Here is a 25,917-nt window from a genome sequence, read left to right on the forward strand (position 1 = left end):
AAAGAGAAAGAAAGAAGGGGACTCGACGATGAGATGAGAGACTCGATGCGAAACAGCATCTGCCGGTTCCCAGGATCAAGTTGTCACGACTCGGACGGACGGGTAACGTGCATACGAGACGCGCGTTACTAGTGAAAGTCGCCCGCGCCCGTGCACGCTTCGGGGATCGAGACCGCCGCACGATACTCCCGCCGGAGCGGAGTAAACAGGGTCAGAGGAAAGGCTGGATCAGAAGCGATCTTGGAAAGCCCAGCCCGGAGAAAGGGAGGAACGACTGGGCGAGGATGACCGCTGATCTTGGAGCTCGTACTTGGCCGCACGCGGAATTCTCTCTCGCTCTCTCCTGAGCGAGCGGCGAATGCGGTTCAAGGAGCACCCGAAATTTAGCGAATCGGTGCGCAAATCGGTAAAGCTATGATGGACAACTGCCCCGTGCAATTCTGCAATTAACAATCGCGAAATAAACATGAGAAGAGCGCAGGTAAAAGTTTAATTCCATCGCACTCGAGTTCCTTAAGGCTTCCCCGACATTTAAGAAACCAGCTCCTGGTACTCGGAAAAGTGTTGGGAGTCCGGTTTAAGTTTCCATTGCATAAGTCCACGCGATCTGCGCGGAACTTGAGTCGGAAGTAGTTTATGCGGAGAGCTGTCGTGGAAGAAAGCGAAATTCATGATCGGCAGAAACGGCACTGTTACGCAATCGACGACACTCGTTTTTCCGACTGAAAAATAAGTGAGAACATCGGAATTATCCACGGTCAATTTTTCACTCAGAAATCAAAGGACGCTCTAGTCATTATTCATTGATGGAATATTGCGGCGTAGAAGTCATTGCGAAAGGAGAATTCGACTGACTGACTGACCGACCAACCCGACCGACCGACCGACCGACCGACCGACTGGCCACTCGAATGATCGCGCAAGACCAAAGACAGTACCTTCGGGACTACTCGCTTGACCGGAAGCCAGCGCAGATTGAAAGCGGGCGAGACGTAGACGCGGCCAGTCTTATCGCACACGATTCACCACGGAGATTCAAATTTCTAACCGAAGGTCGTCTCTCTCTTCTTTTGCGGCTTTCGGTGCATTAGAATGACAAGAAGCTCGTACAAGGTCAACCTTCGTTAGCTCGCACTGGAAGACCGTACTTCGCCCCGGACCGCCGCGCGCCTTCATTCGCAGTTCTTGAAGTCGCAGCAAACGCGAGACGGAGGATGCGAAGACTCGCAGTCGCAACGACGAAGCCGACGACGACAGTGATTTGAGGGTGATCCGAGACGATCTATGGACAATCAGCGGCGCGACCGGGTCGGAAAGCCGCGAACTAGAGCATTAAAGGATCTCTACGGTGTCGAGCACCGTGATCTCGCTTAGCCGAGTGAATCTGAAGAGAACTGAGCAACGCGCTACCGTTTTCCGTATCGTCGATGCGCGGAGGAACTTGTAACGAGAGCGCGCGATTGTTCTGGATGAGAAAGGGCCGAAGGTTCGCGGTGAAAAAATGACGGACGTCATCCCTCTTCGCTGAGGAGCCTCGCGCGATCGCGGATGCATGCGCGACAGGAAATCAACGGCATTCATCGCGACAAACGCGATATAGAGGAAAGAAGAACGGACTGCGTGTGCGCGCGGGTGTTTCGCGTGATAAGCGACGAGCGAACGATAAGGAAGAAGAGATTATCGCAAAGATGACGCGCGTCGCGCATCCGCTTGGTCTCTTTGCGGTGCTCGCGTTGCTGATCGAGCCCTTGCAAGGGTACAACATCCTGATGGCCACCATGGGCGGCACCAAGTCTCATACGGTGCCCTTCGTCGGTCTCGGCACAAGTCTGAGGTCGCGGGGTCATAACGTCACGTTGCTGAGCGCTTTTACTGGTCCTGCGGCAAATAATGGCCTGTACGAGCTAGTACCGCCGATCCTCGAGGTAATTTACGATCCATCACGTATTCTCCGCGTTTGCCTTCCATAAAAACTGCGCGATCCATCGAAACGACCGCGTTACATTTCACTCGCCGCCTAAGACGAGTTATATCGGTCCGATCCATTTATTTTCATTTAAGGGAAAGATTTTATTTTATCGTAGTGGCTATTCTTTTGCCAAACTTCCCTTGATTGTTTTCCCTTTTACGTTTCTCATTTGCATCTCAAGTTCATCCTCATTTGCTCTTGTTGGTGTACGTACATTTAATAATTAACATTCGCTTTTACTGCAGACGCTCGCGATAATACCTTTTGTTTTTCGAGGAAAAACTTCGATTCTGCGATGCCGTGACGTGGGAGTTTGCCGATCAAAGTCCGAAGTTTCCGAACTTCATGAACGTCAATACGAAGTTAATACGCTTCGGTCATGTTGTTCATCACTCTCTTGTTCTACGGCAGGCTTACGTCGAGAACTTCACGTCCGACTGGGACCTGGTGGGTGCCCGGTTCCGCAACGAGCTCCCGATTTCACCATGGGACGCCATGAGATACGCCTGGGAGTCGTGCGAAGCGCTACTATGTGATGCGACATCGATAGCCGCCCTGAGAAAACCGGATGGCGATCCGCACGCTCGATGGGATGTCGCAGTGCTCGACGGCGCTTATCCGGAATGCTTGTTAGGGGTCCTCCATGGGGAGAATGTCCCGACGATCATGCTTAATACGGTAAGAGATCCTTCATCGGAACGCAAAGGTCGGCGAGAACCAACTCAGGCATTAATTGAAATAATAGATTGTTCTCCGATCTTGGCTTTACAGTCAGTTTGCATTTCTGGCAGAAGCTCGATAGTTTCTTAAACTGCAAAACGTTTTGAGTAAAATGCCGATTCAGTCGTGAAGTTTTAAGTTATAAGTAGCGGACTCTTGATGTAATCAAGTGAATCTCCAGTTCAAACAGAAGAACGGTATAAAACTTTCGTCGTGAAGCTGGAATCTCAATCGTTTCAAATTGTCTAAAAATGTAGAGAAAAATTAAGGAGGAATTGCACGTAGTTTGCTACGTGAGCACGGTATGCACTTGTTTTTGTCACATTATCCAGACGTTTCCACATAAATGTAAAGTAAACGGTGAATATACCGATGTTTGCTCGACCGAGCGTAACTAACGTGACGGATACGCAAAGTAAGATTTTTTATAATCAGCTTATACACGTAGATGCGCTCAATGTTCAAAGACGCACTAAAAGTTGAATCTTAGTCGTCCTGTTTGCATCAGACGCTGCTTTATCTCGTTAAACGCGCAACAACGTCGATGATGCGTAAATGAGTATAACGATGGAGCAGCCAAGATTCCCTCACGGTGTTCGCGTGAAACGAGAAGCTCCTCATTGATCTTTTTCTTTGAAACTTTTTAATATTGAACTCCTTGCTTCGTTAAAGCCGATTGAGCTCACTGCTCGTTAAACACGTTACTAAACGATACAAACAAGAAAAGCAGGAGAACAGAAACATTAAATAGCGCATGTTAGCATATTTTACAAGTAAAACTTTACGGCTTCAAAATCTACCGGCAAACTTCTGCCTAAAAATACAACCGATCAATGTTTAGCAACTCAGAAAAACTCAATACATCAATTATTATAATATGCATACAATTTTTGTTAATTAAGAATTGAGTTTACGAATATTCAGTATTTTTTAACGTTAGTGCGTAAAATGTATTGGATAAAAATAACATGACATTGTCTCGCAGGTGGCACTCTACAGTGGATCCATCACACGACAAGGCAATCCATCACCATGGTCGGTCACACCGTATTTCGGTCGAACGATCACGCAGGACATGGATTTCTTCCAGAGAGTCTTGAATGTAGCATGTCTGTTCACGTTAAAAATCATGCATTGGTTTACGCTCTCGATTTATCTTCAGCCGACTCTCCGAAAGTATCTCGGTGAGTGTCAACCAGTCTGTCTTTCGCTGAAAATTGCATCCTTTATTCTTGATCAGAATATAATTATTAGAGAAATGTGATGATTTTTCCTCTCAGCAGAAAGAGATTAAGCTTAAGAAAGATTTATGCAGTTCTACGTAAACAAGGAGTGCTAATCGTGTTCCGTTTAGCAAGCGTGCGCCCTGTTGCACAACCGTAATTTTACTTCAATTCTCAGAGTTGGAAATTACTTGGTAATTATAACTTGCGGGATTGTGGAAACTTCTCGTTTCAAAATAAAAGCCGACTTGGCTCGTATTGTACAAAGCTACGACATAATAACAGCGACATATTTGACTCGCTTAACTCTGCTTTCATAATTAGACGCTTGTAACTTAATAATAACCGTGGTGCTTTTCTTCATTGACAGGCAATCATATACCCGACGACCTGCACAGTCTCACGGCGGAGGTCCCCTTGACTTTGCAGAACAGCCATTACAGCGTGGGGGATTCCGTGCCCTACTTGTCGAACGTCGTAAACGTGGCGTGCCTCCACTGTAGACCGGCAATGCAATTAAGTCCCGATTTGGAATCCTTTCTACGACGCGGTAATTACGCACGAGGGCGCATTTCCCTTTCTCGCTCGCTTTCCGTTACTTCCTTATTTCTTTCTCGATTTATGCAACTTTCAACGCTCCACTCGTCAAAACGTCTGAAGCACTTGCACCTTGCAGCGAAATGATTGTCAGTCCAAACGATGCTCCGTGAATGATTATTGAAAAAGTATTGTTTTAGGAGTTTATTCAACTTCTTGTTGCTTTCACTTCAGACTTTCATCGACAAAACGATGATCGAAACAGACATTTGCTTCGTCCAGAATAAAATTAAATAAACGTTCGTGTCAACGACATTTCTCAGCGTTAGTGATTCAGAGATGTACAAGATCGTTTACGCATGATTCGCGTTTCACGATAACACGATTCCGAGTACAAATTTGACAGCATCGTTTCACGTTACGTTTACACTATCCTCTTAGCGGGCGCGCAATGAAGATCCCAGATTAGGGATGCGGATTCAGTGTTGCACATATCGTACATTGAATTCCTGTACAGGCTTCGTGTTCGTCTCGATGGGATCGTCGGTGCGGGCATCCGGGATGCCGGAGGCGTTGCGGCAGATCTTTGTCGCCGTGTTCTCCACGCTACCGTACAACGTTGTCTGGAAGTGGGAGGGTGGCATGATCAAGGATCTGCCGGCGAACGTGAGGACGGCTGCTTGGTGGCCGCAGCAAGAGCTGCTCGGCCACGCGAAGCTGCGGGCGTTCGTTTCCCACGGCGGACTGTTATCCCTGCACGAAGCGGCTTATCACGGCGCGCCGACTCTGGTGCTGCCGGTATTTTGCGATCACGATGGGAATGCGGCACAGGCTGGTAAGTAAATCTTTTTCCATGTCCTTACGGGACGGGATCGTACGCGAGGATGACGGCAGTAAATAAGAAAGCCTTGTCACTCAGAGATAAAAAAAAAACGAAATACCAAACGCGGAAAGTCGAGAGGATAAAACCGCGCGATTGAAGTGATAGAAATCTGACGTAGATGTAGAGTGGAGAAAATAAATTTCCTGAGTTCTCAGAAAATATTCATGACAGAATCAGCGAAAGAAGATTCTTGCCTTGATTTAAATTCTTTCATGAATTAAGCTCCGCGGGATCGCTTGATCATTTTCATCATCACAAATTTTGGATACTTTTCTTGCAAGATATTGTATTATATCTATAATTGCACCTCGCAAAGAACGTTTGATGACAATTTGATAAATTATTGATTTGTGGATTAGTCCAGATTATTCACGTCTTCCTGTACTTCTTTGACGCAGATAAGTTGGGTTACGCTCTGGTAATGGATCTGGCCGGTATATCGGTCGGTGCACTTCGCGAGGGCATACTGAAAGTCGCTACACTACGCAACAATTCCTACAGAGAAGCGGCTAAGAAGAGGAGCGCGTTGCTGCGCGACCTTCCGATCGGTCCCAGAGAACTGGCCACGTGGTGGGTGGAACACGTTGCCAAGTACGGAGGAGCCAATCATCTAAAAAGCTCGTTCAGGTAAATATGTCTTCTCTTCAACATCACAGAGATACATTTACTTGTATCTGGCATTTCAATGATATTGCCAAATCTCGAAGGATTCTTTGGCAAAGAAATGTAACAACAATTCAACATGTTGAGCGATTCGAACGTTAATGTTTCAGGTACATGAGCGTGTTTCACTACTACAGCATGGACGTCGCCTTGTTCTACGTATTGAGTTTGATCCTGATAATCTACGGGCTCAAGAAGTTGTGCTGGCGAGCGGTGATCAGCCAGAATGCTTTCAAGAAGAAGGTGGAATGATCGGTTTTGCGCTCCATCGCCAAATTGATCTTATTTATTAAATCGTGCATAGGGTATAAGTCTGTTTTTAAGTGCGTTTACGATTGGGGAAATTAGGGGATTGTAGAAGTCGAAGACGAGCTCCTCGCCTTCGATTGACGCGTCTGCGTTCTCTGGGCTCATTAAAGATCTCTAATATTACTTTTACGACGATGTGATTGTATAAACCGTTTGCAATTTATATCTTTGTACAATAAACGGTCGATTTGTACGTTATTCGAAAAGTGTTGACTGGAATTTATATATAAATAATGTTAAAAACTGTGTACATTAAAGTTAATGCACAAGACAAACTTCGATCTTGTCAAGAGACATGTTAGCCGCGGATATAATAGGAATCTACTTTTTAGAGAATGCTATCAGATCTCGGAGACTATCGTGGTCTCGTAATATCATTTTCTACGTTAATCGTACGCTGATCTTTATAAATAACCATTAATTTCTATGTGCATCATTATCAAAAATTGTATTACAAACGGAAATCCAGTTTCTACATGCAGTTATAGATTTTCTGTTTTTAATCATTTATTCGTAATATGCATTTTTCCATAATTCGCATTTCGAATGTTTCACTCGCGAAACGTCGCGAGCGTCTATTACGATTTTCAAATCGGAATACCCGACCCTTCAAGACAGTTGCACGGTCGCACGTGTATCTCGAGTAGCATCAGTGATATTCAAGCGCAATAGCATCGACTGTTTCAACGATGCTTATGTTACCAATTAGCATGCAAAACAAGATAGAGATGTTTACCGATCTCCCTCGATTCCGCCAGCAGGATGAGGATCGGACGACGGCAGGGCCGAACGGGAGCAAATCGACGAGCGCTAAGGAGTAGCAGCGAATGCGTTCGCGCTGGCGGCCGTGCGGCGGCGCTCGCATCGCGTTTCAGGGACCGTGCGCTGCCCGGTCGTCGCCCGCGATCCGCGTCCGCTCGGCTCGGCTGTCGGTGTGTGCGTGATCGCCGAGCGGACCAGTCAGTAGCAACCGACTCGCCGGTCGGTACGTACGTTTGCCGCGTCCCGTCCGCGGAGTGGACGGTGTTCGCTCGCGCATACGCGCGAGTCTCGAGCTCGAGTTCCGGGTGAGTGTGGGTGCGTGCGTACGTGCGCGCGATGCGCGCCGGTGTGTGTCACGTATTTGCGTACACGTTCCCGGTAGAGACGAAGGGATGAATGATGCGCGCCGATCGCGGCCACGGACCTCTTCTACGTGACGCACCGGGCGACGCATCATCGAACGCGCGTGCCGCCGGCGGATGCGGACGAGGTGAGCGATCTCTCTCCGTCGGGAGCGAACGGATGGAGACACTCCGCTTGCCCACGTGGTGGTACGCGCGTTCCTTTGCGGGCGCGTGATCGCGGCGTGTGGCTCGGGCGAAACAAAACGAACGTGCGAGCGGGCGAGTGGGTAAACGGGCGGGTGAATGAGCGCGAAAATTCGCGTGCCTTACCGCGGAGGCTATTGTCGCGAGGCGCACAATAGAAGAATCGCGACTCTCGGTAATCAAGATGACGAGGATCGAAGAGAGGGGGGAGGAAGGAGAGAGAGAGAGATATACATACGCACAACGCTGGCATTAAAGTGGGAGAGGGATGCGACAGGAAGAAGGAGAGGGCGAGACCGAACGAACGCGAGAGAGAGAGAGAGGGAGAGAGGAGGGAGGAAGAGGAACGGCGTCGGTGCGCGAAGACTCGGCCGACGCCGTGCGTGGACGCACGTGGACGTCGGCAACGGACGCGTCTCGCGCCTCACGGAACCGACCCGAACCGTTAGGACGGTTTTACGTACGAGCTGGGGCGATCGATCGCGCGTTCTACAGCGACGCGCCGTAACCGACGCCGGAGAAACCGAGCGACGGCGACCAAGTTGCGCGCGGTCCGTCGCACCGCGTTGCACCGCCGTCGCCGTCACCCACACGTCTCTCGGCCGAGAGCGTCGCGTCGCGCAGTGCGTGTCGCGCGCGTGGCCGACGCGCAAAAAGGACGCCTGCCATCGGGTGGGACGCGTTTCTACCCTCTGGCTGGCTTCGGCCGCGTGACGTAATCCATTCAAGCGCTTACTACGCAATACAAGACACCATCATCCCCCTTTCTCTCTCTCTCTTGCGCGTAGCCGTGTGCCTTCTCGCTCTCCCTCGCTCGCTCGTTCGTTCCCTCCGTCTGCCGTCTCGATTCGTCTCTTTCTCTCTTTCTCCCGATCGCGCTCCGTCGCGCCCGCTCAATGCCTGCGACCTCTCGCCTGGCCGCCGATCCCCCTCGCCGTCGCGTCGCGTCGTGGCGCGCCCTCCTTCCTCTGTTTTGATCGTTCGCCGCCGGCGCGAGGGTGCTCGACGCGACTCGGCGAGACGAGACCGCGATTCGACGGAGAAAACGACGCGAGGTCCAGAGGTTCACGTGCTCGTCGATGTTCCTACGGCATTCTCTACTACCGTGTGCATTCGTTGCCCAGGACGGTGCGGCCATCCGGGTCGCGCGAAGCGTCTCGGAACGCGTGCCCGACCGCGGCCGCGACGTGAGGTTTCACGCGCGCGTCACGCGAGAACGAGCCTGAGCGGCTCGCTGGGCGAATCCAGCGGGTAGCCGAACAACTGCGACGAAGTTAGCCGCAACTCGTGCGAGAGGCGCGTTGACCGACGGGCCTAGAGAGAGGTTGGCGCTTCCACGCCGTATATCTTTCTCCGCTCCTCGCCGACCGCGCGCGCGAACGTCCGACGACGCGACTCTATTTACCCGCCGCCAACGTCCACCAGCCGTGCACTACACATTTACGACTGTGTTGATTTATGTAATACGAGTATTATGTCAGTGTCAATATAAGCCGAGAGCTCGCAGGGACTCGCGACCGCACTTACTGCTAAATATATGGTGAGCGCGGGCGTCGAAGCGCCTCGTGTGCGAGATCCGCCCTCTCCGATCTTCCTGCTTCTTCTCGCGTCTTTCCTCTCTTTCGCGCCTTCTTTCCTACCTAGAATCCCCGCGAAGGTGGTGTAGGTGTACGTACGTTTGTCCGTCCGTCCGATCGACGGAACGACGTGCGTGCGACGTGTGTGCGTCTCGCACGCGACAAGAAAGAGAGAGAAAGAGGTGCGTGCGTCGTATTCGGTTTCGTGTGCGTCGCGTCGCGTACGCGTCCCGTCGCCGCGTCGCCCTTGACGCGCAACGTGCGGGAAGCGTGGAGGTGTGTTCGTTCAGCTCGTGTTTACAAACACGATTTCGCGCGTACGATAAGCACATTAGGAATCGTACGTTCTTGACCGTAGGAACGCCGTGAATTTCGCTGCCGTGAGTGCGGCTCCTGCCTACGAGTCGACGGACGCTCCTCGACGTGAACACAACGACGCATCGTGAACTGTGTGTATTGACGCGTGATACCGTGACTGTTGCGTCGCCGTAATGAGGAGAGTTACGGCGATCGGATGATTGGCAGCGCGAGCGACCGTTCAGCGTTCAACGGACGCTTATCTCTTATCGAGCTGAAGCCGAAGGTAAGTGACAGTATACTTCGGGGGATACGAACAACGCGCGTCTACTCGCGCGCGTTATTACGCATCACCTACTTCTTTTGTTTTTTACTTTACGCGGAGAACGCCCTGAACGTAGGTCACGAGTGTAGGATCTGGAAAGATAGTCGAGACTGACAGGTCGTATAGAGGATCGGAATGAGAACAAGTTGATCACAACAGTAGGAGTATTGGCCGTACAGCCTAAGACCTAGGCGTGTGAACCAGGGATCCCGGAGAGTCGAGTTCAAATCTAAGGCAGTCTCCTAGTTATTTTTCGCCTCTTACAATTCAGAAGTGGGATCAAATCCGCTACCCCTCGAAGACAGTTGAGATTCATCCGCTACCCCTCGGAGAGGAGGAAGTTGAGAAGCAGCTGGCCGGTAGTGAAGCCTGAACATGGAGGTCGGGACGGACTCAGAGGAGTGAACCAACATGGAGGTTGGGAGGGACTCAGAAGAGTGAACCAAAAATGGATGTTGGGAGGGACTCAGAAGAGTGAACCAAAAATGGAGGTTGGGAGGGACTCAAGTGGAGTGAACCGACGATTTGGAGACATTCGGGGACGACTGTAATGTCAGGCTGGCCGAGCTGTAAGATCTGGAAAGATAGTCAAGACTGACAGGTCGTATTGAGGATCGGAATGAGAACAAGTTGATCACAACAGTAGGAGTATTGGCCGTACAGCCTAAGACCTAGGCGTGTGAACCAGGGATCCCGGAGAGTCGAGTTCAAATCTAAGGCAGTCTCCTAGTTATTTTTCGCCTCTTACAATTCAGAAGTGGGATCAAATCCGCTACCCCTCGAAGACAGTTGAGATTCATCCGCTACCCCTCGGAGAGGAGGAAGTTGAGAAGCAGCTGGCCGGTAGTGAAGCCTGAACATGGAGGTCGGGACGAACTCAGAGGAGTGAATCAACATGGAGGTTGGGAGGGACTCAGAAGAGTGAACCAAAAATGGATGTTGGGAGGGACTCAGAAGAGTGAACCAACATGGAGATTGGACGGACTCAGAGGAGTGAACCAACATGGAGGTTGGGAGGGACTCAGAAGAGTGAACCAAAAATGGATGTTGGGAGGACTCAGAAGAGTGAACCAAAATGGAGGTTGGGAGGGACTCAGAAGAGTGAACCAAAAATGGATGTTGGGAGGGACTCAGAAGAGTGAACCAAAATGGAGGTTGGGAGGGACTCAAGTGGAGTGAACCGACGATTTGGAGACATTCGGGGACGACTGTAATGTCAGGCTGGCCGAGCTGTAAGATCTGGAAAGATGGTCAAGACTGACAGGTCGTATTGAGGATCGGAATGAAAACAAGTTGATCACAACAATAGGAGTATTAGCTGTACAGCCTAAGACCTAGGCGTGTGAACCAGGGATCCCGGAGAGTCGAGTTCAAATCTAAGGCAGTCTCCTAGTTATTTTTCGCCTCTTACAATTCAGAAGTGGGATCAAATCCGCTACCCCTCGAAGACAGTTGAGATTCATCCGCTACCCCTCGGAGAGGAGGAAGTTGAGAAGCAGCTGGCCGGTAGTGAAGCCTGAACATGGAGGTCGGGACGGACTCAGAGGAGTGAACCAACATGGAGGTTGGGAGGGACTCAGAAGAGTGAACCAAAAATGGATGTTGGGAGGGACTCAGAAGAGTGAACCAAAAATGGAGGTTGGGAGGGACTCAAGTGGAGTGAACCGACGATTTGGAGACATTCGGGGACGAATGTAATGTCAGGCTGGCCGAGCTGTAAGATCTGGAAAGATAGTCGAGACTGACAGGTCGTATAGAGGATCGGAATGAGAACAAGTTGATCACAACAGTAGGAGTATTAGCCGTACAGCCTAAGACCTAGGCGTGTGAACAGGATCCGGAGAGTCGAGTTCAAATCTAAGGCAGTCTCCTAGTTATTTTTCGCCTCTTACAATTCAGAAGTGGGATAAAATCTGCTACCCCTTGAAGACAGTTGAGATTCATCCGCTACCCCTCGGAGAGGAGGAAGTTGAGAAGCAGCTGGCCGGTAGTGAAGCCTGAACATGGAGGTCGGGACGGACTCAGAGGAGTGAATCAACATGGAGGTTGGGAGGGACTCAGAAGAGTGAACCAAAAATGGATGTTGGGAGGGACTCAGAAGAGTGAACCAACATGGAGATTGGGACGGACTCAGAGGAGTGAACCAACATGGAGGTTGGGAGGGACTCAGAAGAGTGAACCAAAAATGGAGGTTGGGAGGGACTCAAGTGGAGTGAACCGACGATTTGGAGACATTCGGGGACGAATGTAATGTCAGGCTGGCCGAGCTGTAAGATCTGGAAAGATAGTCGAAACTGACAGGTCGTATAGAGGATCGGAATGAGAACAAGTTGATCACAACAGTAGGAGTATTAGCCGTACAGCCTAAGACCTAGGCGTGTGAACCAGGGATCCCGGAGAGTCGAGTTCAAATCTAAGGCAGTCTCCTAGTTATTTTTCGCCTCTTACAATTCAGAAGTGGGATAAAATCTGCTACCCCTTGAAGACAGTTGAGATTCATCCGCTACCCCTCGGAGAGGAGGAAGTTGAGAAGCAGCTGGCCGGTAGTGAAGCCTGAACATGGAGGTCGGGACGGACTCAGAGGAGTGAATCAACATGGAGATTGGGACGGACTCAGAGGAGTGAACCAACATGGAGATTGGGACGGACTCAGAAGAGTGAACCAAAAATGGATGTTGGGAGGGACTCAGAAGAGTGAACCAAAAATGGAGGTTGGGAGGGACTCAAGTGGAGTGAACCGACGATTTGGAGACATTCGGGGACGACTGTAATGTCAGGCTGGCCGAGCTGTAAGATCTGGAAAGATAGTCGAGACTGACAGGTCGTATAGAGGATCGGAATGAGAACAAGTTGATCACAACAGTAGGAGTATTAGCTGTACAGCCTAAGACCCAGGCGTGTGAACCAGGGATCCCGGAGAGTTCGAGTTCAAATCTAAGGCAGTCTCCTAGTTATTTTTCGCCTCTTACACGAGTAACATCCGGGTGTGACGCGTGTATTTCTCGAAAGCGCGAGATATTAAGGCGGATGTTCGAGTCGCTCGTGTGTCTCGTGCGGTTTTGCGTCCCACCTGAACGATGCTGCGATGTTACGATTATCGAAACGTTCGATATAACCTCGTAGCGCGGCGTTCAATTGATATCGATAATTATGCGGAACTGTAGCGGCACGGCGTACTTTATGGTGCGGATGGGGCAAAGGGGATGCGATTTGCGCGTGTATATCCGTGTGGGGAACCGGGCGGAGGAATCAATCGACAGGGGAGAGGTCACGGCGGTGGCTTCTCGACGCTTTTGCGCGGCATCGCCGCGCGTAAGATCGCCGTGCCTCTACCCCACGCAACGGTTAGTTGAACATTAGTTAACGTAGCGTTATTGGTGAACGATACATTGAACATTTTCCAGGGTGTTTCTGCGACGAAAGAACGTGGTTGATAAAATGTTTTCGTTGGAAAGAGCGAACTGCGCCTTACGAACCGCGGTACACGCGAGACGACGCAATTCCTTCGATTATCTTCTCGGATTCGTGATTCGCGACATTATCGCTGTCTTCTGTCGATTCGATCTGTTCTTTGGATAGTTTCACGACGTTCGTGATGGAAAGACGACGTCTTATCTCGATAGTTCGGTATTAAAAGCAGCCAAGAGGACGTGTGCTGCTCGTCGTAAATTGCGCACTTGCCATTAATCTCGCGGGACGGGAACTTGCTCGCGTTTTTCCGCTTTCCTTTTTCTCTCTCCTGCTCAGTTTCCCGTTTTGATAGTCGCGCGATTTGCATAACGGTTGAATGAATCGACGGACAAACATTCATCGATACGCATACTTGTGCATATTTTACACTAATGCGCGACTCGAATGCTCCTCTCGGAACAATCGATCATTTGTAGCGCCACGGAGCGGATCAAAGATCGAGAGGAATCACTTAGCATAATTGGCCTGGTTGTCATTTGATATTACAAGTGTACGCGCGAAGTGTACGCGCGCGTGATAACAAGAGGTCGTACGCCTCAGCTACACTGAGAAAAAAATGTAATTGATCTTACGAAATGTTTTGTCACGGGCTGCCAACAAAATATATACTTATTTCAACAAGTTATATATTGAATCAAATATATAATTGTTGGATTATAATTCTCATATGTGTGATTACACATCCATATCCATAATCCAAGAACTACATATTTGTTTCAATATAGAGGAAAGTCCCCGATTATGAGATACCATATCGATTTTGCCGAATGTAAGGAAATCTATAGGCAGAATTTAAAAATGTAATACGTTATCTTGAAGAGAATTTAATAAGCTTTAGGTTGGTCAAATGAAAAATCTAATTTAAATATTATTTTTTCTGAAAATTAAAAAAATTTGAAAAAAGAGCTTTACGCAAGATCGAGAAAGTGTGCTCCTAATATAAGATACCTCGAGAAATCGGTGTTAAAAGTGCAACATACATTATTATTGCAATTAAAAAACTTTATTAGATAGTTTTATAAAAATACTGCTGCCACAGCCTTCGCTAAATCTTCACGATTCCACTGTCGACGCTTCCTCGTTTCTCTAACCTCCATAGTCAGATTCTATAAAAATTAAATACACAAAAATTCGTAATATAAATTCGTATTAACGTTTCTTTAACCTTAAGTAGTATTTTCTTTCTTTTTATTACACTGCATAATCTTCATATTCGAGCAATAATTATCTCATATTAAAAGTACCCTGAATATCTCATTATACGAGTCACACGCCTAGCGGTTCCGCGATCATGAAATCTAACCTCTACAATTAAGCAATTCAACAAATCGCGTATTTTCCTGTTACTACGATTCTACTCTATCATTGCATACTGAATTTATTGCCAACCATTTCTTTATTATGTAATAAACAAGGTTTAAAGACTAACCTCAAGTTACTTTGACATGTTCACAATTTCACAAATCTTTTCTTGCAAAGGCTAAACGCAATAACGAACAATGAATTTTTCACTAAATACATTTTACACCAAGAGTAATAAGTTCATGGTGGAACTAACAGATAGTGCTCACTAGTTTAGCAGAAACCCCATTATCTCATATTAGGAGCACATCTCATAATAGGGGATTCTCCTCTATAACTTGTTGAAATAAGTATATATTTTGTTGGCAGCCCGTGACAAAACATTTCGTAAGATCAGTTACATTTGTTTCTCAGTGTAGTTTTCCCCGACCGCAGATCGAGAGCGGATTCGAAACGAGCGGATTTTCATCTCGCGCGCGAACACCTTCAGGCGTTCGCACCGCGAATAACACCGTAATAAATATCGTTATATGGATAAAAAGCGCCGTACGTTTTCGCTAAAACAAAACCGTGCGAACACGATCGCGCGTCGAATTTACGAAAAAGCGTAGCTCGCCGTCACGCGGCAGTTTCAATGGGGTCTTCCTCGCTCTTTGCGCTTGCGCAATCGGCAAAACAACAAAGTGCTTCGCGTAATTCGTAACGAGACGCGGGTCGCGACGTGCCTCGCTGTGCGCGCGAAGTCGATTAAAGGGATCTTTCGGATGGGCCCGCTGTCTCGGCGTGCGCGATAAAAGAAAGCGCGTCGTACGCGACGTACAAACGAGAGAACTCCGCGACTCGCGAGAAAGAGGGGCACGCGGGACGGACAATGCGCGTTTTGCATTGAATGAAGTTGTCCATTCTTAATTCCGCTCCCCTCCCCTCCCCCCCCCCCCGCCTCTCCCCATGCAATATGGAATAAACGGAATTGCGCATCGTTCACGTTCGTAGACCCGCGTTGCGACTCGATGATCGGCAAGCGCGAAGCGAGGATTCTTTCGACATCGACGATTCCGTGTTTTTTTTTTTTCTTTGTGTTACGTAGTGCGCTTGAAATGATGATGAATTGTAAGATTAAGTATGTGCATTTACTGCAAAATATAATGGCGCGGGCACGGTCGTGCGACTTGCGAACGAGAGATCGCAAAGTCGATACCGGTGTACCGTTGAACTTGAATGATACCATCGGCGCGCGAGAGGTTAACAATTCGTGCTCATCTTAAGTCGTTTCTACACTATTTGCACCCGTTCGCTGCCATTACCATCGTCGCGTTCTTACACCTGCTCTTATAATTTTATGCGAAGAATTTTCAAAGTTATCCGTGAGTCCTGAAGTTAGATGCGTGTCGCAATATCCGTTTTGCATTCTTATGATGTAATTAGGACGTCTGGTAACCATCTTCGTTGATTTTCGATATATCGATACCGCTTGTACCGTTATACGGCATTTTTCGTTGTTTACTATTATAGATAAGGAATATACTGTACGGAATTTATATATACAGGGTGGCCCATTTAAATTTATACAGTCGATTTTTTAAAAAACTAAAAGAGATACGAAAAAATGTTTCAGACAGACATGTCACGATTTCGAGGGGGACATAAGATGATACCATTGGTTTGACCTTGAATAGTCGTTTGAAGGTCACGCGAAGATCACCTTCAATTTCTTAAATTGAAACCCCAACTTTTTATTGCAGATTCTTATTCTCCATCGAAAAGTAAGTAACTTTTGTCTGAAACATTTTTCCGAAAAATGTCATCTTATGTCCTTAAAATGTCCTCAAAACTCATCTTGAAGATCATTTTAAGGACATAAGATGACATTTTTCGGAAAAATGTTTCAGACAAAAGTTACTTACTTTTCGATGGAGAATAAGAATCTGCAATAAAAAGTTGGGGTTTCAATTTAAGAAATTGAAGGTGATCTTCGCGTGACCTTCAAACGACTATTCAAGATCAAACCAATGGTATCATCTTATGTCCCCCTCGAAATCGTGACATGTCTGTCTGAAACATTTTTTCGTATCTCTTTTAGTTTTTTAAAAAATCGACTATAAATTAAAATGGGCCACCCTGTATAATTCTTCGTTCGAAGCAGAGAATTAATTCCTAGAAAAGACATCGTAAAATATGTGGAACGTATTAAGACGAATATCTTATTCTAAACTTCTTTTTTGATTTAAGCGTTTTCTTTTTTTAATATCCCAAAGCTGCACAACATTTGGAGCGCTATTCAAAAGTGTATACGTAACGTTTGAATATCCGAAGTCTAGAGGAGTGTCGAAGAGTGCCATTGGATACTTTTATTATATTGGCAATCCAATTTGTGTCGGTAGTGTGTTGGCTTTTCGGTAGTAATGGCGGAATCAAATGAAAAGCGATCGCGCGCAGTGTATCAAAATGCCGTTCTAATAATATTGAAAAATATTATTCTTTTGTACGCACGATGCTTTGACGCGTAAATTGATACGCGCTGAAATATTTATAGGAATTTTCGCAAACCGACCGAGATAGTAACGTGAAGATGGTAGCTTAACGATGAGTCATCATCGCAGTGCCGCAAACATTCGATTTTCGGCGCCATTAAGACCGTCGTGGCTTCTCGAAAGGATGAAATGCTCGGACAAATCGGAGACTGCGCGACGCGGTATCCGAGGAAACGATGCGCGAAACTTGTGATCTACGTCGAGGAGCACTCCCGTTCATCGAGGGCGCGAATATCAAGCGAAATAAAAGCGATACGCGAAACGCTCTCCGCGTCGTTCAAAGGTTAGCATTTCCATTCCCGCCGCCCTTCGCGCGCGCATCGCCCACCCCATCTTTCGCCATTTACGCACTCATCCTCCGCGTCTTCTTCACTCCTCGGACCCTCCCCATGTCGTGAGTGTACAAAACGACGACGACCGCGTCCGCTGCCGTTTTGCCCCGGCAGTAACCCCGGCGAGCGCGGACGCGCACCGAAAACACGGAAATATTTTTACGGCGTCGGCAGAAAGAGAGAGAGGGAGAGAAGGAGAGAAACACAGAGAGACCCGCGTCGGAACTTTTGTTCCTGCTACGCTTCTCTCATCGTCGTTCCATCGCCCTCTTCCCGCGCGCGCGCGCGCGCGCGCGTCAGTTTTCCCCTCCACGCGTTCGCGATCCCCGCGCCGTCTCTCCCCCGCTCGCCCGTCGTCGGAGTCCGCGCCCCTCCATTCTCCCCGTTTCTCTCTCTTCTTACATCCCGTCGTATCTCGCGCGCGAGGGCACAGTAGGCATGAATCGGCGGCGGGCGACGCGCGTTTGCGTTTCCGAGCGAGTGCGACTCGATCGCGCGCGTATCTGCGATCCGCGAGAAAAAGACGACGGGTCGTCATCGTCGTCGTTATCGTCCGCTCTCCTCTCCGACCGATAGGCTAAGAGAGCGTCTCGTCGCGTTTCGCACGTGACCGCCGCCCCGCCGTCGGCGGTTGCACCGATGACGACGTCGCGGTAGCGATTTTCCCGGTGGCGTCGCCGCGTCTCTTCCTCTTACGAGAGCCGGCTGTCGGCGTCGTGTTGATACCCGGCGCGCGTGCTGATCCGCGACACGCCCGCACATCGAACGTACGGTCGTGAAATGTACACTAAGGTGCATTGATTCGCGTGGTAGCAAATATTTATATTAATATTTATTAATATTACTATATATAATAATAATATTATATATTTATATACATATATATTACACGTATATAATATTATAATATACACATATATATAATATATATATTAATATTAATAAATATATATATTCGCTACCACGCGAATTACTGCACCTTAGTGTACGTCGTGTTTATCGTGTTGCCGTTGTCGTTCGGCTCGTTGTTTACGGCACACCGTGCGCCTGCGACAGCGTCCAGCACCACGGAGCTGGTGGACGGATTTCGCTCTTCGCAGCGCGGCTTCTGACGAGAGTGCGAAGTGAGTAGAAGAGAACAAGAGAGAGAGAGGGGGAGAGATTCTCATAAGATACTTGTTATTAATGCTCAGAAACTGGAGGGAGCTTGAAGAGAATTCTCCACAAGAAGCGTCGTTTCGAGCATTTTGTCCCCCAGCCGAGTGTAATTTAGAGAGGAAACCCGCGAGTTTCGCAGCGGATTAGCTGTAATTACGCGCATTTACCGCGGATACTTTTGCGCTTGAGAGTGCTGGCTTGGAAAGCAAGGTCCCGCGCGTGCACCGCGTGTTACGCGAATCGAATTATTATTTAAATCTGATTACCCTCTTTTTGCACCGCGTATAAATCAGTTTGCGCATTTTTAATTAATTGGCGTCGAGTGGCGGAACGCGTGTTTTATTCTTTTCCTTCTTTTTTGCTTTGCTTTTTTTCTTGCGGTCGTTAACGCGCGCGCATATGAGATGGACAGTTGCTTGTGCATTAACATAAAGAAAATGTAGATTGCAGGTTTGCTGGTTAATTGGATAATTTACCTCATTTTTTGCAATGTTTCACCGCACGTTTCACCATTGTGCGCGGGTGTGCATTAGATCGATTAACGTTACGCGACAGAGCACGTATTTTTCTCGTTTCGTTGACGTTCTAATAGATATGAGCTCGGAAAATAACTAGTTTGGTAAACATGTGTAATATGAAAATTTGTAATTTAAAGCACAAAATTTTGCAATATGAAACAAACAAGATATAAATATAATAATGAAAAGTGTAAATAAATAAATGTATACATAAATCATTTCCATCGAAAATATATCTTTGTAAACATAAATTCTTTATAAAGATTTTATTAAATGCGTCTAATGACAATGTTTTAGTAATGGCAATATTGTTTTACAGTTAATGCAAATTTATATTTCGTTTATGTAGATATTATATAATCGATATGCGCATGATTTCACAATTTTCATGTATTATATTACATTAGCGGTTATTTAACCGGAGAAAATAACATTGCAGAGTGCGAATAAAGAAAGCACATAATATTTTTCACGATATTTCTCGCGCAAATAGAAATTGAATAGTTGGTAGGTTTTCGATATTTACGCTCGGCGTAGCGTGGCTCACGCATCGGGACAACAAAACAAAACAGGAAAAGGAAAAGAAGAAAAAAATATTACGAAAAATTTTCCGTAAGTTATTTCGGACAGTTGTATGACCGGGCCGAGAATAAAAACGTCACATTCCGAAAATTGTCATTGTAAACATCATCGTCGGGATTCCCGTCATGAATGAGACCACGTGAGCCTGAATTTATCATTTGGTCGTGGCGTCTTTAACGCGCGCACCACTCCATTAATAGAACTTCTAAATTGAGTCCGTAAAATGCCTTTTCTCATAAACATAGAAGCGCAGCGAAACGAGTATTCGTGACGAGCACTTTGTATTCAAATGCGTTGCGCGCATCGAAATGGTCGTATTTAATTTCCGCGGTTTCGCGTCTCAATCGTAATAATACATTACGCACGGTCGTCGTGCAGACCGTAAAAATCAGACGCATGGATGCGTCTGAAATGCTAAACGATTTCTTCAAACGATGGTAGCTCGAGTACCGTCGCACGGATTTTAATGAGTCTGTCTCAAGTAACGTCATAAAAAATTTCTTCCAGCAGCGAAATTATTATATTTATCTCTGGAATATGCATTAAATGCAGAAATGAATGTAATCTATGTCAGGCCTGATTCATCGTTATTTCTTGCGAGCGATACATGCGACATGAATGCTGTGCGATTATGAATTAATGTCACCGCGGGTGGCGTATATTCAAAGATGACATTACATTGACGCGCAGCATAAGCGATTGCTGCAAATTAGAATCGTAGCGGTATATAATAATAATAATAATAATAATCGAAGCCGTAACGAGGATCGCCCGCGGACTGATTGCATGCGTGACACGAATACATTTCCGTCCCCAACCCTCACGAAATTATGTGAAGGTATTGTAATATCATCGGTACGTAGAATGCGAATAGTAATGATGTTGCAACGTGTTTTAATAACGTAACGATCATTAAGGACACGATTTAGGGAATAGCTTTGGGGGTTTTCCTCTTTCATTTTACGAACGAATCGGATAAGGTCGTTTCAGCCGTTCATGATTTTAGTCGTTTATGGTTTCAGCAGACAAGTTTCCGGCGCGAATTTCGTCTCGCATGCGATCGATACGGGGATGTAAAGCAACGCGGACGCGAAAATCGCGAGCAGCTTTGAATTTCCAAGCAGACTCCCGTCTCGCGCGGCGCCACGCCCTAGTTAGCTCGACGATATAACGATATCTTTGTCGGGAGATGAATTTTTCAGAGTGGATGCACTCGGGCGAACCGACGCGGAAACTGCTGCTGCGAGTCACCAGGCACTCATGGCCGGCGCGACTCGCAGAGGATTCCGTAACGATGTTACATGCGGCAGAGCGAATTTTCGAGGGTGCTCACACCGGCATCACGAGATATAATGTCGTAGCTCTCGAACGAAACAGAATGGGACGGGGCGGGATGAGACGGGATGGGATGCCGACAGTGCACAAATACCCCGGTGGTTAGCGTTCTTGCAACGTTCTCCAATCTGCGAAGTTCGAGTTTGCTCGGTCGTCGAGACGTCACGATGCCGGAAGTGGCCCTTCGCCGCGAAGTGGCGTCATCCGTAACAGCACGGGTAGCCGCATACACACGTGCACCGCATTCGCACGCATTCAGAAATATCCGGTAACTTGGCCCGAGTTTTGTTTACATCTCGTACGTGGTACGGGGACCTCTCGCCGCGCAGTCGGGAGTGCCGTCCCGTTATTAAAATACGTACGGTAAATCGCAGCAATAAAGGGACACCGATTGTTCGATGTCCTTCGCGTCCCAGAAGCGCGCGTGTAATTTGAATGCGTATAACGCACCAATGTAGATTCTTGCGCATCAACGCACTTGCTGAATGCTGTATCGAATATCAAGTATAATAATATTGTGTATCGGGTTAAGAATTAAATTGATTTGAGTTTTGAGAAGAAGCAAGATCAACGTTATCATTAACGAGATTATACGTTTGGGTTTCACCTTGAATGCCAGGTGAACTTAATTGCCGGTCAAACGGATACGTTGCGTTTCTTTTCCGAGAATACCTATGCAGGAAAAGTGCGCAGACACGCGCACACGTAACACAATTATTTGCAGTGTCTCGAGTACGTACGTCCTCCGACTATCCCATGGCAGCGCGTGGAGCCGCACGCACTCGCGCACTCCGATCTCGGGCAACGGGAACGGGTCGCGCGCGCGCGGACGCGGGTCCGTGCGTGCGTATGCGTGCCTTTGAAATAACTGGGATTCCATTGCGAAAGTGTGTGCACGACAACCTGTTCGAAGATGGGACCAAGTAAACGAGCGGCGCGTGGTCAGCCGCTCGCTCGCTCTTCGCCGTCTCGCCATCGTCCTTCTATAATTTAGCCTTCGTCTCGAGAAGCCTTCGTGCCCTTCCCGCGCGAAAATCGTGGACGTGGCGACAGGATCGGGGGCGAAACGTTGACGAAGGAGGGCACGATGCTGCTGCCGAGGAGCAAACGCAGTCGTAAATGTCTCGATTATTTAGTGATTGAACGCGAGCACCGCTTGCTCGCTCGTACGTCGTCCATCAATCGATAAGGAGGAAACTGTTTTGCAAAGAATGAATGCATGGTTCTGTTCGAACCAGAAGAAGCATCGGCGTCGTGATCCGCGAAACGCGCGAAGCTGTTCAATTTGGAGCGCGGACGTACGTGTGAAATTCACTGATCAATCCCGCTCGGGAAGTCGAGCGAGCTAGCGCGATGATAAGATCTTGTGCGGTCTTTAAATACGCGATAACTGACCTACTTCCTGTGAAATACGCGAGAGGCGCAAGAGCTATCGAAAACGGCTGTAGATTCCGTCAAATAGATATTCCGCTCGACATTATCTCGCGGAAAGGATACAAAGTATGGAGGGCACCGGATCTATTCGACTATTAATCCGTCGTCGAAGAATCGCCATCACGCCTCGTTTGTCCTCGTTCCTTCGCGCGTACATACGTGCGCGCGCGCGCGAACTAGGATCCTGATCGTGCGCGCGAGAGATTCCGCTCGCGATCGCGTCTTCTTGGAATTTTTCCGACGAACGGGAGGAAGGAGAGACTCGCGAGATTCCAGCTCGCACCGCCAACCGATCCTTTCAGCCGCTTGTACTCGAAGAGTTCTGTGTCCCGTAACGCAAACGTAACAGAGCTCTTTTCTGAACTAGAAAGAAATTCTTCCATCTCGCGCTGTGAACTCCGCACTTTTGACGCACGCGGAAACTCGCTGGGAAAGCAACGAACCTCCTGCACCGACCTAATACGTAACGGGTGATCGATACGTATACGCACAGACACAGACACAGGCACACGCATCGATCGAATGGATCGACTAATTTTTTCTCTTGTTTGCGCAGTGATCTCGGGCTATCGGCATGGCAAATAATGTGGGACATGGCAGTCGCAGTACTCCAGTGATTGCATTATCGACGCGCCAACGACGTCGGCCGGTTCCATTTTCCGTCAAAGGAACGACGCTGCATCCACGGCCCAAGTGAGTACTTCTCCAAGTAGATTCGCGGCGGACTGACTCCTTTCAGGCCCAATGAGCCATGGAGCACCCCTTCAAAGGCCGCGTATCTTGATTGTCTCATCGTTCGTTCGGGAGAAAACGGTCGGGTACTTCGCGCAGAAGTACTTCCGGAAGCCCCGTACTCCGGAAGTAGCTTCTCAATGAGCGCCGAGCGAAGGAGAGCAGCGCCGAGCGGTTACCTCGACGTCGATGCATCGACACGTTTCTTGGGTTATTCGAGGGTTGAATTTAGTAGTCGGCAGAGTTAATTGATGTGTTGTAGCATTAATTAAACGAAAACCGTCTCGATTGAGAAATTAGACTTCCGCTTCAGGAAAGAGGAATTAAGTTCGTTTCAACGTTGCGAATCGAGAAACTGCCAAGGGGATTTTGGCATCGAATCAGATCTTCGTCGGGCGCGTCGCGAGACACCCTGTACAACTTCCTGGCGAGGTCAATACTCGCCGCAAAGTCTAGACGAGTCGGCTGCGAGGCTCGCCGCGCGACTTCACTCGCAGACTTCTCTCGTGCTGCGCACATGACGTGTCGTCCTTCAAACGTTCGCGTTATAGGGGAGCAACTGATGTTTGATCGTCAGATCGCCGCTGGATTTACGCGCTTTGTGTACGAACGTGCCGTCCGCCAGCTATTTTCGCGCGTGGCGCTTCGAAAGCAAACATTTTATTTTCCCGTTAACGGAGAATCTCGTGTCCCGCAAATAGAAAGAACGAAAAAACCGCAACTTCGTCCCATAACTTTTGCAACTTTGGTGAAGCGAAAAGTTGCCCGGTCTCGCGCGAGACACGCGCGGCGTTTCTCTGTTGGGGCTCATGGATTGCATTATTAGCCGCGAACTTTTCTGCAAAATGTAGTGAGAGAAATATTTTCGTAGGTGTCTTTGCCACGTGATATTTTCATCTCGCGTAGAAATGTGAGTACAATGCGTTTAGTTGAAATATCACTGTATTTTGCGGAGGAAATTGCGCATTTTCTGCAGCCGTATTAACGAAAAAGCCATCGTGACGATTTTACTCTCTTTCGCGGGGAAGTTATTAAATCTCGGCTGCAGCGCAGTTACGCGCGGAATTTGACGTCGAATTTCCGAATCGACGCAATGTTTCGCCGAACGCTATTTCTCGCATGAAACGATTATTTATTATCGATAACGACGTTTTCCGAGGTATGGAAACAATTTAGACAATTTCGATATTCGCCAAAATTGTTAATTCACTGTCGAACGCGGAATTCGCAAAAGTCGTATGAAACACCGACTCTGCTGAAGAGTCTCTATCGCGGTGATGGCCCACTGATTGCCCGCGGGCAATTTGCGGTATCAGAGTATTACCAAGTCTTAAAGTAAGATCTCTTAAAGCGAAGGCTCATGCCTTGAGGTCTTGGAATTGTCTCGAAGAATGTAGTCTCATTACTTATTTGTAGTCCCGCAGAATTATTTTACGAAAAGCCATTCTCAGTCGCTTCTTATTACAATCGGAAACTGTTGATTTCATTTCCATAGAAAATTTCCAAAGATCGATATTAAGCGCATTTTTCCCATTCAAAAAGGCGCATGATGAAATGCTACCGGATAATACGATAATTCGACGATGACAGTTCAACAGTGATTTGATGACAGTTCGAAAGGGTCCTCCTAATGATCACCTGTGGGCATTCGAAGCAGTACAGCTCACGTGTGTGAAGCAGAAAGTACGGATTATCGGCGACAGTGATGTCCAGCTGCGTTTGTCTCCGCATTAGGCCGGCATTAACTTGCAGGCCTGTGATCATCGTAATCTTCCAATTATCCCCCAATCCCAGCGATTTCGAATGTACGTCATTGGAATCGCGCGAACGCCGACGCGTCTATCACGGATTATCCTGTGGAGAAAACAAATTAACGCCTTTAACGGCGACAGCGTAAACGGGAAATATCCGCTGGCGGATTCGAGACATGCGCACCCACGCACATGCACATACGCGCGCGTTATCTATTATTTGCGTATAAAAAAAGCTCGTTGTTTACCGCGGAATCCCTCCGATCGGAAAATACCGCGGGATATATGTACCTCTCTCTGTGTGAAGCTGACCTCTCTATCTCTCTCGAGAAAAGTATGCGTACGTGTATCTTTTTTTTTGTGCAATTTTTACCCAAATTTAATATCCAGAATTTTTGCGACAATTACGAAAAAAAAGTTACGTGTTTGTTTGCGGAGCGCGCGTTGTTCCATATTCTCCATTCGAGAATTGAATTGATCCTTTTACGCTGTCCGCCGCAAAATTTAATTACGACCATCAGTAATTAATCGTGATTTATAGTTATTCCTTGCAGAGACACGTTTGCTAATTCGAGACTAGCCTAAAGAGCCATAATTTTTCTACGGAAGGTCTCTCGCATCGTAATTCATCGCGCGCGTCACGTCGCTACGTGCGTTTTCCGCGCATAAAAGCACTCATAATTCCGTGCTAGACGGCGAAATCCGTATTGCGGCATTGTGTCACGGCATTGCGTCATGTGCGCACGAAAATACCTTGGTGACAGAATATGGATTGTGCCTAACGCGGTGACTAACGTTTCGCGGATATCGGATTTCGTGATTTAGCATAAACTAATTCACGAAGAAATACGCTGCGATTGCGGTTCGCGGTAATCGATTCTGCCCATCATGCCCTGTTCGTGCGGCAAATCGGTTCGGCGATTCGTATCCGCGCGATATGCATCGCGTCACAAGCTCA

General features: G+C 47.8%; 2 protein-coding genes across 15 annotated transcripts in view; both read left to right on the top strand.

The window, feature by feature from the left end:
• Window positions 1-98: 98 nt before the first annotated feature.
• Window positions 99-6,502, top strand: LOC105284682 (2-hydroxyacylsphingosine 1-beta-galactosyltransferase). The gene is made up of 7 exons (XM_011348393.2): window positions 99-1,925; window positions 2,381-2,647; window positions 3,675-3,873; window positions 4,283-4,462; window positions 4,967-5,284; window positions 5,731-5,959; window positions 6,106-6,502. The coding sequence occupies exons 1-7, from the start codon at window positions 1,689-1,691 to the stop codon at window positions 6,245-6,247; spliced, it is 1,572 nt and encodes a 523-aa protein (XP_011346695.1). The 5' UTR covers window positions 99-1,688; the 3' UTR covers window positions 6,248-6,502.
• A 736-nt stretch (window positions 6,503-7,238) lies between these two features.
• LOC105284680 (insulin receptor) overlaps window positions 7,239-25,917 on the top strand; it is a 69,365-nt gene continuing 50,686 nt past the window's right edge. Inside the window, exons 1-3 of one of the 14 annotated variants that reach the window (XM_011348382.2) lie at window positions 7,239-7,381; window positions 9,550-9,774; window positions 23,033-23,169. The gene's annotated coding sequence lies outside the window, so the exon portion shown is untranslated. The other 13 variants (XM_011348377.2, XM_011348379.3, XM_011348381.3 and 10 more) reach the window with 13 other exon arrangements.

Source organism: Ooceraea biroi, chromosome 9 (assembly GCF_003672135.1).
Source record: "Ooceraea biroi isolate clonal line C1 chromosome 9, Obir_v5.4, whole genome shotgun sequence".
Classification (NCBI taxonomy): Eukaryota; Metazoa; Arthropoda; class Insecta; order Hymenoptera; family Formicidae; genus Ooceraea; species Ooceraea biroi.